The sequence below is a fragment of the Cynocephalus volans genome, chromosome 5 (genome assembly GCF_027409185.1).
Source record: "Cynocephalus volans isolate mCynVol1 chromosome 5, mCynVol1.pri, whole genome shotgun sequence".
NCBI classification, from domain to species: Eukaryota; Metazoa; Chordata; class Mammalia; order Dermoptera; family Cynocephalidae; genus Cynocephalus; species Cynocephalus volans.
Genome location: NC_084464.1, coordinates 100,280,889 through 100,294,332, shown reverse-complemented (window position 1 = coordinate 100,294,332; position 13,444 = coordinate 100,280,889). Strand labels below are relative to the sequence as shown.

The 13,444-nt window shown below is 36.6% G+C and overlaps 1 protein-coding gene across 7 annotated transcripts in view; it reads right to left on the bottom strand.

Moving 5' to 3' along the window:
• Positions 1 to 408: 408 nt before the first annotated feature.
• Positions 409 to 13,444, bottom strand: part of KLHL32 (kelch like family member 32) — a 154,314-nt gene continuing 141,278 nt past the window's right edge. For 5 of the 7 annotated variants that reach the window (XM_063097563.1, XM_063097567.1, XM_063097564.1 and 2 more), the window contains 4 exons: positions 12,465 to 12,523; positions 9,252 to 9,444; positions 7,448 to 7,542; positions 409 to 570 (listed from right to left, as the gene is read on the bottom strand). In XM_063097563.1, the coding sequence (XP_062953633.1) occupies positions 409 to 570; positions 7,448 to 7,542; positions 9,252 to 9,444; positions 12,465 to 12,523 (509 nt within the window). The remainder of the gene's footprint in view (positions 571 to 7,447; positions 7,543 to 9,251; positions 9,445 to 12,464; positions 12,524 to 13,444) is intronic. The other 2 variants (XM_063097568.1, XM_063097570.1) reach the window with 1 other exon arrangement.

The following is a 13,444-nucleotide window of genomic DNA, read 5'->3' as shown; positions in this document are numbered from 1 at the left end:
TGGAAGATATTTTTAAAGATCATTTATCATTCTGTGAAATAAATTGCCTTACTAACAGTTTCATGTTGTCATAGACAGTGCTGATTAGAAAAAGTATACAAAGAATGCTCTAAAGACCCATGGAACAATAATGTACCATTAAGTTGGCACTAAGCTACACCACAATAAAAGTCATACATATTGTATTGTATGTTGACATACGCTGAGAAGGGTGACAAGAGTTTTCAATAATGTATTTTAGAAAATTGTTCATTTTTTGCTAATATTTATCTGAATATAAGACCTATAAAACAAGACAAGGAAGCATGGAGCACTGAGTCTTTTTATGCAAAAAGATGTATCAGTATCCAAAAGATGGGCCTTTGTTTTCCTCCTGTTCATGATGGTTATTAACAGAGCATTGGCTTTTCAGACAGTGCCAATTCTGTGATGAGGCACTTGAAGAGTTTGAAGGTTAGGGCATGTGAAATATGGAGCTGGAAGGAAGCATGCTGCTATTCCATTGGAAGCAAAAGGGAGTGTAGGCCCATAGAATACTTCTTCTTTGCCTTCTCTACTTACATCCAATACCTACAAAAGAGGAAGAGAAAAAGCTTGTTTGTCGGTAACAATTGCTTAAAATAAAGCTGTGTACACATAAAAGGAATCCTTAAATTCAGTAATGCCACCATGACCATATCTTAGGTATTATTTTTTTTGCTTGGATGTCACTAGAAATATTAAGTTCCTACTAAGTGCTAGACTGTATGTTTTTGTGTGTGTGTGTATGTATACTTCAAAAAGCTCATGGAATGATTCATATTATCTTTCATTCTATTTTTCCACAAACTTTTTGAAGTACCCTCATATACATATATATATATAGTACCTTCATATACTTATATTTATATATAGTGATAATATATAGTGATAATATATATATATATATATTATCACTTATATTTAGAACAGTGATGAGGTAGGTAGTATTCTCATTTAGCAAAATGCCTTAGACTGGTTAAATTACTTGCCCACAATAGTTAGTGTCATAATGTTGGCTTACAAATCCTCATCAGTAAAATGAAGAAAACAAGACCTTGCGCTTTGTTGTGAAAAACTGGTGACATCTGGCACACAGTAGAATATTATGGCACAACTTAGTAGCAGGTTCAAAATTAGTTCAGTTGATTCTAAAAATTTTTTCGTAGTATTTCCTAGTCAAACTGGAGTTCCAGCTCTTTTATTTGTAAGGCACATCTTTGTTAGCCTGTGCCTGCTGTCACCTAGCTGAATCTTGCTACTAGGAAAATTCTTCAGGAAGGCTGCTATATTATTTATCAAACCCATCAGGCTTTTTCCAGCCCTCAGTCATCTCAATCTCTCTTCATTCGACTTTCCTCCAACCTCACCTAAAACTTTTCCTCCGTTGGGGTCCATGATTTAAAAATAAATAAAACTTTGTCATGGCATTGTCCTACTGCTATCCACCTTTGGCCCCTTTTCCTCCAACTACATCCTAAATGTAGTTGTGCCCCAATATTCCAGTCACTGACTTCTTGGTACTCTTTAATGCTCTTGTCCATTCTCATGCCTTTATCTATCACCTGTGTGGGTAACTCTTAAGCCTTTGAGGACAATAATGCATTATTTTAGATGAAAGGGATCCAAGCTCATAAAGGAAGAAATCACTAAGTCCTAATATAAAAGAAAAGTCATACTTCAAGCTATTTTTTCCCAAATGGACATTTAGTTGCCCCAATCCATTTATTGAACAATATACCCTGCCACTACTAATTTAAAATATCTTTTATATACTAAATACAAACTTTCCTCAGTTCTCTTTTGCTCATTTATGTATCTTATTGCAGTATCACATTTACAGTTGTTTTGACTGGGTAAGGCAAGTCTCATACATTTAAAAAAATTTCCTGGTTATTCTTATACATTTATTTATTTTCCTAGACAAACTTTAAAATCAATTTGACAAGTATCACTCCCCTACCCCATGACAAAAAGGAAAGGCTCAATGGGATTTTGATTATTATTTCATTAAATATAAAAAATAGAGATCATTGAAATTTAATATCTACCACAGCTATATAATGTTAAGTATCGTCTTCAATTTACAGAGAAGAAAATCGAGATACAGAGAAAATTTGTGTGACTTGCTCAAAGTCACATGACTAGTAAATGGTAGAGCCAGTATTTGAGCTCAAGGATAAAACCCAGAAAAAGCAAGGATTTCTTGCCATTTAGATATCCCTCCCCCCAACTGAGTACATTTTTAGAAGACAAAATACCAGTGAGGTTATCATCCAGAGAGCTTTTGTCTGGTTCCCTGGGCCAACAGAGACTGCATATGTTTAGCAGATGTAATGTATTTAATCTGAGAAGGGAAAAGGAAGGTTTGGCAGTTTTTCTCCAAAACACTCCCCTGCAAACTGGCAGAAAGAAGGCATTTGGGAGAAGGCAGTTCCAGCTTGGCAGCATATCCTTCAGCCAAAGGGAAATAATAGTAAATGAAGAGAACAGTAGAGGTGATCGGGAAACACAGACTAATCACTCGCACACTTATGCAGCTGCTCCCTCATGTGCTGCTTGTCATCCACAAAGCACCAGATTAGAGTCAAACCTCTGTGCCAGGCATTTGTTTACACACCCACTAAGTAGTCAAGAGTGCCTTCACTTTTATCAGGAATCTATTACCAGTATTTCCATGAGTCTTTATTACTAACTAGTACAAATCTCAATCTTTCACCAAGCATTAATTTAAAAGCATCTCAGCTTTTTTCTTGTTTGGGTTGTCTTTGTGACATATAAAGTAGTCTGTGCTAAATCAGAGTAGAAGCAGCCAATAAAATAGTATGCTTTCTCCACGTCTGACATGCTTCATCATAGTGTGGCTGAATCCTACAAATGACAGTCACATAAACTTGGATTAGGGTCCAGAAGAGGCAGTCTAATGAGAAAGCTTATTGGCTGATATTTTCAAGGGCAAAAGAAAAAAAAAATGACTTTAGTCCTTCTGGATATTAATGAAACAATCTCTGAACTATTTAAGTATGAACTTCATTAATTGGCCACCCTCTTAGATTAATGATTTGTGGATTAATCTTGGATTAAGAATTATATAGATTTGTGATACATGACATAAAAAATTTTAATTTTGATATTTTTAATACGCATGCTATGAGTTAAATGTGTACCCCAAAAGTTCATGTATTGGAAACTTAACCTCCATTTTAATTGTGTTAAGAGGGTTGGAAAGCCAATTATGATGTTTGAAAGGTGGGGCCTTTAAGAGATGATTGATTGTGAAGACTGTGCCCTCACGAATGGATTGATCCATTCATGGAGTCAAGGGTTGATGGTTTAATAGATTGTCATGGGCTTGGTTCTGATGACTTTATAAGGAGAGCAAGTGAGAAGATTAGCTCTCTCTTGCTCTTGCCATTCATGCCATGTTATACCCCTCGTCACCATGGGACTCTACAGCTCCCACCAAGAAGATGGCCCTCACCAAAGTTTTCCCTGGACCATGGACTTCGTAGCCTCCAGAACTGTAAGAAATAAATTTTGATTCTTCATAAATTACTCACTTTCGTGTATTCTGTTATATGCAACAGAAACAGACTAATGGAATGCAAATGATTTTCTCCACCACTTTCCTAATTTGCTGATTTGTATGGAGGAATTTCTACTGTCTAACCAACATTTTCTCATAAACACTATTCCAGTCTCCCATTATCTTGCTTTTCTATTGGATATTCTTCCAGCAAGTAGTAAAGACGTGGTCTGAATCTGAACATGTAGCTAGTCTGTCCACCAATATATTAGTATAATACTGTTAGTGCCCCCAAAATAGTCTGTAGTCACCCATGAAATAAGAAAATTATTATTTGAGCCTTAGCTTAGGATGATTGATAATATAATCTGTAACCAGCTGTTAATAACTAAAATGAAAGATATATGATATATAAGTCTATTATCTATGAAGACATAAATTTCTTCAAACATCTCTTCAAGTAATGATCCATATGCTTATATGGAGACTTACTCTATTGGTCAAAATTACTACTGGAACACAGAACTACCTATAATGCTGACTTTTTAATAAAAGCAAATTTATTCAAATATTTTACTGTAAGATCTCAGATGTGAAATTTATTTCACTAATACAGGCACTGATTAAAACATTTTTGAATCCCCTCTTTTAAAATCACCTTAGTCCGGAGGATACTTTCGAATATCCTCAGTGGTTTAAAATATACATTTGTATTCCTTTATCTCTCAAGGATAGATTTGCTTGTTTGGGAACAGCCAGACATCATTAGCAATTAACTAGTGTATATGGTTAGTTATCATTCTAAAGAAAAGTTCTTTGGGTTCAAAAAACAAATAATGTGACTGAAATTTTCTGGATTTTTTTTTTTTTAATTTTCTTCGCCTTACAAACTAAAGATTATTCCAAAACAGGAGATATGGAAACATTTTGAAGTACATCAACACTCTGCTTTCCTAAATTTGGTATGTATAGAGAGTTTTCTTCATTTTCCCATTATGTTATGGCTTCAACTTGTTTTCTATTCCTTGATATTAAAATTAGTAGAAATATACCCATAAATGTATTTAAAATTTGCAGCTTTTCTTGATGGTAAACCCTGTAGTGAATTCTTATAATTTTATGTTGCCTCAGCAACCATTGTGAATACAGCTTTAACTTTCTCATAGGAGAAGCAAGGCTCAGTCATCCTTGACAGTTTCCACTTCTGCGCCACACCCAAATGGCCCAAGTCTGTGGCCAGGGATAAGAACTAAGATGCATCTCGCTTTCCTGCTGTTTCCTTTAAACAACCATTCAGTCATTTGCCCCCAAACCTTGAGTGACCCACACCCCGGTTCCTATATATACTGCTAAGTTGCCACAGGTGCACACGTACTCTCTGCCTGACTTCATTCCTGCCTCATATGACCCGGGGACATACTGCGCCCTGTCTGCCCAGGGTCTGTAAGGAAAAATCTTTCAACTTGTATCCTACTGTGGTGATGTATGGAGTCTGCGTCTTCCATCTGAAGAATGGCAGCTGCTCCAGTCCAGGTTTTCCCGGGACGGCCTGGGAGAACATAAGATCGGGCTCCCAGGGCATAAACTGGACACGGGTCAGAGGAGGCGCAAGGGCGTCTGCCAGGATAAACAGGCTTCCCGTGTGAGGGACACCCTGGTCACGGGTAGCCCAACTAGGCATTGGGCCATCTGCCAGGTAAAAGAAGTATCCCGTGAAGGCGCACCGTAAACACCACGTCCACCCCTTCATTTCCCTAGGGCAGGGTTGCTTGCTGCTCTGGTACTGGAACCCCAGTTTAACTGGGAGCTCTCAAAACAAAACCCACTTACTCCCCTTGTACATACAATTACTCAAAAGAAGGGTCCCAAAACCACTTTAAAAAAAATAAAAGTGTTCCAGTACTGCAGAGCACACTGCCTATTGCCCAGTTCAATGTTTTACCAATTCTGAAGAAGAAAAAATAAAAAGAAAACGAAAAGACTATGAAGACTGACAAATACATGCTTGGATGAAGACTAGAAGCACTCTTCGGGAGAAAACAGTTTGCTCATTTGTTGTTATCCAAAAGATATGATCAAGCTGTAGTACAAGGCAGACTTCAATTAACTCCCTTAAAGTCTGAGGTTCAGAGAGGGGTGTGTGTGTGTGTGTGTGTGTGTGTGTGTGTGTGTGTGTGTGTGTGTGTGTGTGTGTGTGTGTGTGTGTGTGTGTGTGTGTGTGTGTGTGTGTGTGTGTGTGTGTGTGTGTGTGTGTGTGTGTGTGTGTGTGTGTGTGATCATTTTTTTCTACTGCATTACTGTTTCCTAGTTCATTAATTTCCTCTCATTTTTATGATCTCTCACTTTCTTCTTTACTTTTTTGGTTCATTTTCTAACTTACTAAGCTATATCTATTCCACGAGCTTTGCTATGTATTGTTTTTATTATCACACAGTTCTAAGAATTTTTTAAAGTTCCATTGTGACTTCTTTAACCCATAAGTTATGTAGAAATGTGTTTTATATTTCCAGATATATATAGGGGTTTATTTAACTTTTTGTTAAGTTCTAACTTAATTGCATTGTGTTAGAGATACATAGTTCTATGTAATACTCAACTTTTGAAATTTATTAGTTTTCTTAACCTTACCCCTAGTGCATGATTGGTTTTTATAAATGTTTCACATATAATAAGAAAAATATATCCTCTCTAACTGTTCAATCCAGAACTCACATCCATTTGGACAAGCTCGTTAATTATGTTTTTCACATGTACGCTACCCTTGCTGATTTTTTTTTTACTTGATCTGTATGAATAATAGAAGTATATTAAAATCCCCAAACTTCTGGCAAGAGAAATCAAGAGAAAAAACAAATAATATTATGAATGTAAAGGGAATGTAAAGGATAACAGACATGGTAAGATAACAGGTGGCCCTCCAAATCCGCAGGTTCCATATCCAAAAAATACTGTATTTTCTATCCACGGTTGGTTTAATCTGTGGATGTGGAAACCCACGGATATGGAGGGCTGGCTGTACAAATATATGCTAGCAATTTTGAAAACTTAGACAACATAGAAAAGTTTCTTGAAAAAATATATATATCTTATGAGATGTGACTGGAGAAGAAATAAAAAGCTTGAGTAGTTCTGCAGCTATTAAAGATACTAAAGCAGTTGTTAAAAATCTTCCCAAAAGGATGAGATTAGATAATATGAGTAGTTATAAGGATATACTTTTCTGGAGGTCAGGAGAAAGGTCAGGGCTAATCCACGTCAACATTTTATCAGGGAACAAGTAAAATATGAAACCACAATAAGAATTGTAAAATAATAATACAAATAATACCTTAAATAAAATAGCAACAAAGGCTATTACTGTTCTTAAAGTCCCAGCTGGCAACTTGCCCAGCCTAGGCTGCTCACCTGCCAATGTGCCAGGGGCACAAGCTGTGCCCATCAAACCAGTCATCAACCAATACTACTCACAGCCTCTGCCAGGAAGGAAGAACACCTTTGTAGCTGTTTAAGCATTTATGGAAATCAACGAATTCTGATATAGAAAATAAGGCAATCATGGAAAGGAGGCGTTTGTAAAGTTTTGGAGGTGTGAAGGGACTATTGTCAAAGATTTTTAGATTTTTTGGTTTATGAGAAAGAAAGGTATCCCAGTTTCCCTATTTCCAGATATTACATATATTTTCAAAGCTCATCCCCATTCTTTATTTTCATTTATTAGGCTCATTTATTAGGCATCATTTTTAGGATACAGGATGAAGTTTAGTAGCTGAAACTAGCTGCACAAAAGAAGAGACCTTGAGCCTCTTTCTACACATACATATCTCTTCTTTTAGTAGCAGCAATGCACACTGTAACCTCGCTGAACCATCCGAGCAAACTTCAAAAGGCACTGCAACCACTCACCTGGATACAAGCCAGAGGCTCATTTGTCCAAATTGAATATCCACCAACTAAATATATTCTCCCATTATGGACAGCAACTCCAGATTCATTTTGGCCTAAAGTAAAGAGATTTGAATAAAAAGAAAAAATAAATTCATTTCTCACATGTTTTTAATTAACCCTTTTGCCACTGAGGGATACAATTTTTCCCTGTGGCATACTATATATATTGCTTGGGATTTTTCCAGCAACTAATCACTGCCTCCCCGTACTTGGAAGAATTAAACACCATTTCTCAGAGAATGAGTCTGTGTCAGGTCAGAACCAGATGAAAACACTTATTAGCTAGCCAAGTAAGTAAATACACCATTAAATACAGCAATAGTAAGCCATATAGAATAGAGAGTTCTATACTGTGTCGTATACCATTAATATATAGTCGCGGAAATAAGGTATGTGTTAGAGGTGCAAAACACCTCTTGTACCTACAAATGCTTTTTAGGCAAGTGCTTGTATCTGTAAAGTAGCAGTCACAACCTCCAGAAGCCAGTAAAACAGAGCCATGCCACGAATGAAGACAAATGGCAAAAAAGACTGATAAAGTTACTACCGTCCCTATCTTTACATACACAACGGTTTTAAGATTATATTAAAGTTTCTGAGCTGAGACCAGCCTGGATAATCCCTAGACACTGACACGCCAAAATGATGAAAGGTTTCCCTCCCATTTCAAAAACAAGACAGAATAACTCACTACCACATACTTCCCTGGAGGCCATCAGAGAGTGAAAGAGTCTCTTTTTATTGATGGGCTGACATGGAATTGACTGGGGTAATAAATAAGCTGGATCCTACAGCAGGCAGAATCACAGATCCAGGGATCGAGAGTATAAGGCACCACTAAAATTTAGAGTTAAGTACTTGTAGGTGGGCCTCAAAAATCATTTTTCAAAAACAATAACTCAATACAAAGCATCTAAATCTCTGGTTTAGACATATGCCCAATGTTGCGTCCCCCGGCAGCAGGTATGAGTGACTCGGTGCCCATTCAGCATATTAAAATGACTTCAGGAACTAATCCAACCCACCAGTTTAAGTTTGTGATTATCCTGTTATCTGAGCAGCCCTGGAAAGGATCTAATCACTATTGGATGTTAAAAACACAAGCTGACAAGGGAGAAAAAGTTCTCAGCTCCATAAAGAAACATAATGAGCACATTGTTCATTGCTTTTCCTTCATTCCCCTTTGGGGTGAGGATGGTCCATACCTAGTGTTGCCCTGTCATAAGGCGTGGATGGGTATGTGTGGCCGGACAGGCAGCCAAACCCCTTTATAGAGAACTAAGGTTTAATTTCTAGGACAGTACACCCAGAAACAATATTTGACAATGACAAATAATGAAAACCATTCTCCTAAATTCCTGAACTCAAAAGAAATAAAAACACTAAAAGCAATGAGAAGTAAAAAAAAAAAAAAAGAAATTGCTTCTGTAAAGAGTTAACTCTTTCAGTGCCTGGTTCCTCCTGCTTGTATCAAAGTTCCTATGTTAATACTGATTGATGATAACGGACTAGACATGCCTCTCAGCCACGTAACAATGAACACAAAGGTAATACAGGCTCTAAGAAACTTGATGCTTAGCCGCCTGAATGAGTCCAGTTTTGTTGTGAGATACATAAAGCACAACTTTCTGGTTGACAAATGCAAATTGTTCTACCACTACGCACTTCATATGTAGAGGTGCGCTAAAGATGTCTAAGAAAACAAATTTAGCAACTACTTGAATCTTTGCTTTTCCTGATTTACTCGATCAAAGGTACTTGCCAGTCAACAGGTTGAAATTACAGCGCGTCCATTGGTCAGTGTCTATGTTATAAGAATCTATATGACGCACAAGGATCCGGTCATTATTGTAATCTAGATCATTGCCTCCAAGAACATAAAGCTTCCTTTGGACAGCAGCCATGGAATGGTAGACCCTCCTCTGCAGCATGGGGCTGCGGCTTATCCACTTATTCTGAAAAATAAATTCAAGTGCATTCTGTTAATTGGAGAACTCCAGGGCAGAAAACAGCAGAGGGTTCCTCATTAGTCGTGGTAACCCTAAAGTTTATTAATCACATTCTACCTGAATGTCATTTATATACATTGAAAGATCTGGGCTCCTTACATGAGAGCAAGTATAAAAGAACCACATATTCCAATTCTATTTTGCAACTTCCATAAGGCATTTCCTCTTGTTAGGATACATTTTACATTTTGAAATTGTCATGATGTTTACATTTATGTCACACAATTCAGAGAATTTACTCATGCACATTACTTAAGAGCGAAAGCACATGGCCAGGTATACTGTATACAGTAGTGTAATGATTAAGAAAACAGTCTCTGGATCCAGAATACCTAGGTTTATAACCTGTGTATGACCTTCAACAATTTACCTAACCTCTCTGTGTCTGTTTCCTCATCTGTAAAATGGAGCTAATACCTACCTGATGAGTCTGTTGTGAAATTTAAATGAGCTAATACACATAAAGCATTTAGAAAAATGCCTGGCATATAATAAATGTCCAATACATGTTCACTTTTTAAAAATTATTGTGATAATAATCACTGGGTACCTAAGGCCCCTAGATAAACTATTGAGTGGCTTTGTTGTTCTTTCCAAAATTAACCTCCTGAGATCAGTGGAAAAGCCAAGATTTGGTTCAGCAATAAACCTCCCTCATTTGCTTTGTATTAGCTTCCTTTAACATATTTACAGTCACATCTGCTGCCACACTGGGAAAAGTTATTTTTAGGCATGCATTTATTTGTTTTGATAGAAGGCCAAGTTTTGTATGGTAACTTCAGGAAATGGTGAAACCTTCAATATTTTGTTCTAGGTCTCTCTCAGTAATGAGAAGGGTATGCTCAACCTCTCTTCAAATAAGGCACCTATTTAAAATGTAATGTAAATTGTAAAATTGGAATGAAAATCAAGTATGACTAATTTTAAATCTCAACTAAATAATGGACAGGTAACTAAACCAAATAATGCACAGGTAAATAAACCTAACCATTTTCTTTTTACATAAACACTAAACATATAAAGAACACTAAACATACTGGAAGGTTCTTTTCTGCCAAGAAAAATTTGGATTTCGACCAGAAAAATCATATGATGTTTTGAATACACAGAATTTCACCATTTCACAAAGCTGTAAGGGAAGATGCATAAAACATCACCAATAATATCAAACATGTTTGTATAAACATTGGTCCATTCACTATAGGCATATATGCTAGCTCATTTCTAATTTCTCTTTTAAAGATACATTCCAGACAGGAAAAAAAAAAAAGAAAAAAGAAAAGTGGTTTGTACAGATCAAAAAGCTTGCATTTATCTGCTCCCCCTGTTTGAACATGTCATAATAAGAATCTCCTTCCAATCAAACATCTTCTTTAATAAAACAGTGAAGCCTTTCAGATATTTTGCTAAGAAATAGCTTTAATATATTACACATGAGTGAATTTAACTCAAAACTCTGATGATGCTTTTCTTAGGTGCTTTCTAAGAGACAACCCATTACAGTATTAGGAATCAATGTTTGCATTAGCAGTCCGGTCCCCTGCCACAAGACTATGGATGCCATCTGGTTTGCAAAGCCTGCCTGCATCCCCTGATTATATCTTTAGCTTCCTTCACTGCAGTGCCTGCCAGGTGAGCCGCCAACCACTGCAAAGGCAAAGAAACAGAGAGGCCTGGTGGGGTCATTCTTAATAAGCTAGCGTGTGAATACTAATCAGTGGTGGGGAAGCAGAGGTCACCCAGCCTGCCTGTTGGCAGGTAGCGATGTGCTCTGTGGCAGATGGCAGGCATTATCGACTCTCCACAAAGGCCTAGATGAGAAATAAGCACCAGGGCTGAATGATAGAGTTATTGAGATTCTGAGCAAGATGCAAGCAGATGTGATGTTTGCCAGTACCCACCGTAAACAATATGCCAGCAGAATTTTTAAAAAGAGCATGTGTGTACAAACATGAAACAGAACTCATTTGAAAAATATTAACACCTTCTTCGTCTTTAACCACATGTGTACCAAACTCAAGCAACTGCAATTAATGATCCCTCTTGAGGCAGCTGACCCATGGACATTAAATCTCTGAAATCTACAGCTTCTAATGACATCAGGAAACACACTTGCAAAGAGAGAAATGCCTTCATTAAATTCAGAACCAAATAAATTGTCAAAATAAAAAAAAATACCAAGTACGCTGAGGTCACTATACACATACATTTGGTGGCCAATCTTCACTCAGATTGCCAAAGCCAACCTGTTGTTTCATATCCCATTATCTTCAGCTGATGAATATTAAACCCCCATATTAAATCATTTTGGAATATTGTCATGATCAAGAAAAATATTTACATTACCAAAATCATAGAAATGGCAAAATTCAGCAGACATTTGCCAAAGTCATACATAGATATTTTGGTAGGAAAAAAAGAATAAAAATAGTTCTGGGAAAAAAGTCATTAAGTGTGCATGAGAAGTAGACAGAAGAAGGGATAGGCATCATCAAAATGCTTCTAATTCAGGCCCCACTCCAGCTGATAGATGAAAAACATACTCAAACTCTTCAGATACTTCTACTTCAGACTTGCCCTAGATGCTGTGCTAAGACATTTTGGTTATATTAAGTTAAGTAATATTAATTTATTTGAAGTCATAAGCATATTCTCCTCCTAGAATGCTACCCATTCCAGAAAGACACAGCTGCAGGACAATCAAAATCCTTTTTACATTATACAAAACTCTGAAAGAATGAAGCATTGTGTATCGTATAAAACTTGAGGAGCTGAAATTCTGTAACAACAAAAAAAGGAACCAGAATGCAGTTTATCCAGATGCTTCCCTTTCTCTTTATAAGCTTAAGATGCATGTGTGTGTATATAGACTTAGCATTCCTTAGACTTCCAATTACTAATTACCATGGAAATCTTTTAAAATTCATTTTAATTATGGTAATGAGCTCTTCTTATATGATTCTTACCTGGTTAGGTTCATATACCATTAGTCTGTTCTGATATTGTGCCGTGTTAGTTACTCCACCTGTAATGGATTAACATGTGTTAGAGCTTTTCATGAATAAGAAATAGAATATTCCAACATAAGAATGAGATACAATTAAAGGAAAATTAGCTACTGCTGAGGATCTGTTTGTATACCCTCGTGGTGAACCCATGACATAATTAAGAAGCTTATTGTTGAAGTAGTTTCATTTTCAAAAAACATTTCTGAGGCAATCCAGATGAGAGCAAGCAACAAGTATGCTGACATTACCAATTCTGGCGAGCGAGTGGCTCTGCATGGCCAGAATGAGAGGTAAAGTACAGCAAGGGAGTGGGGTGAACATAGTACACATAGATAAATCTTTATACAATTTAGGCCAGGGACATAGTTATATGCAAAATACTTGTCCTTAGCTAAATTGGCATCTTTAACGCTCTACCTCTGTACACTAACACAGTGCTATCTTGATATCTCTTGGAAGAACCATATCTAACAAAGGGTATTACTTAGCAAAAGGGATCTAGAGCCAGTGCTGTCTAATAGAATATAAGAAGAGCCACAAATGCAAGTCACATATGCAATTAAAAATTTTCCAGTAGCTCATTAAAAAAATAAAAACAGTGAAATTAAATTTAATAGTAATAAATTTTATGTACCTTGATATAGCCAAAATATTATCATTTCAATATAAAATCAATGTAAAAAATTATTGAGATATTTCATATTCTTTTATACTAAGTCTTCAAAGTCTAGTGTGTATTTGACACAGCACATCTCAATGCAGATTAGTCACATTTCAAGTGCTCAGTGAACCACATGTGGCTAATGGTTAACTTACTGGACAGAGTTCTCCAGTGCAGCTGATGTTGCAGTCAACTTTTTGAAGCCCTCATGATAATTACTTACATCCAAGAGACTTGAGACCTGCTTAATCAAGAATCACTAAATAATCGTCACACT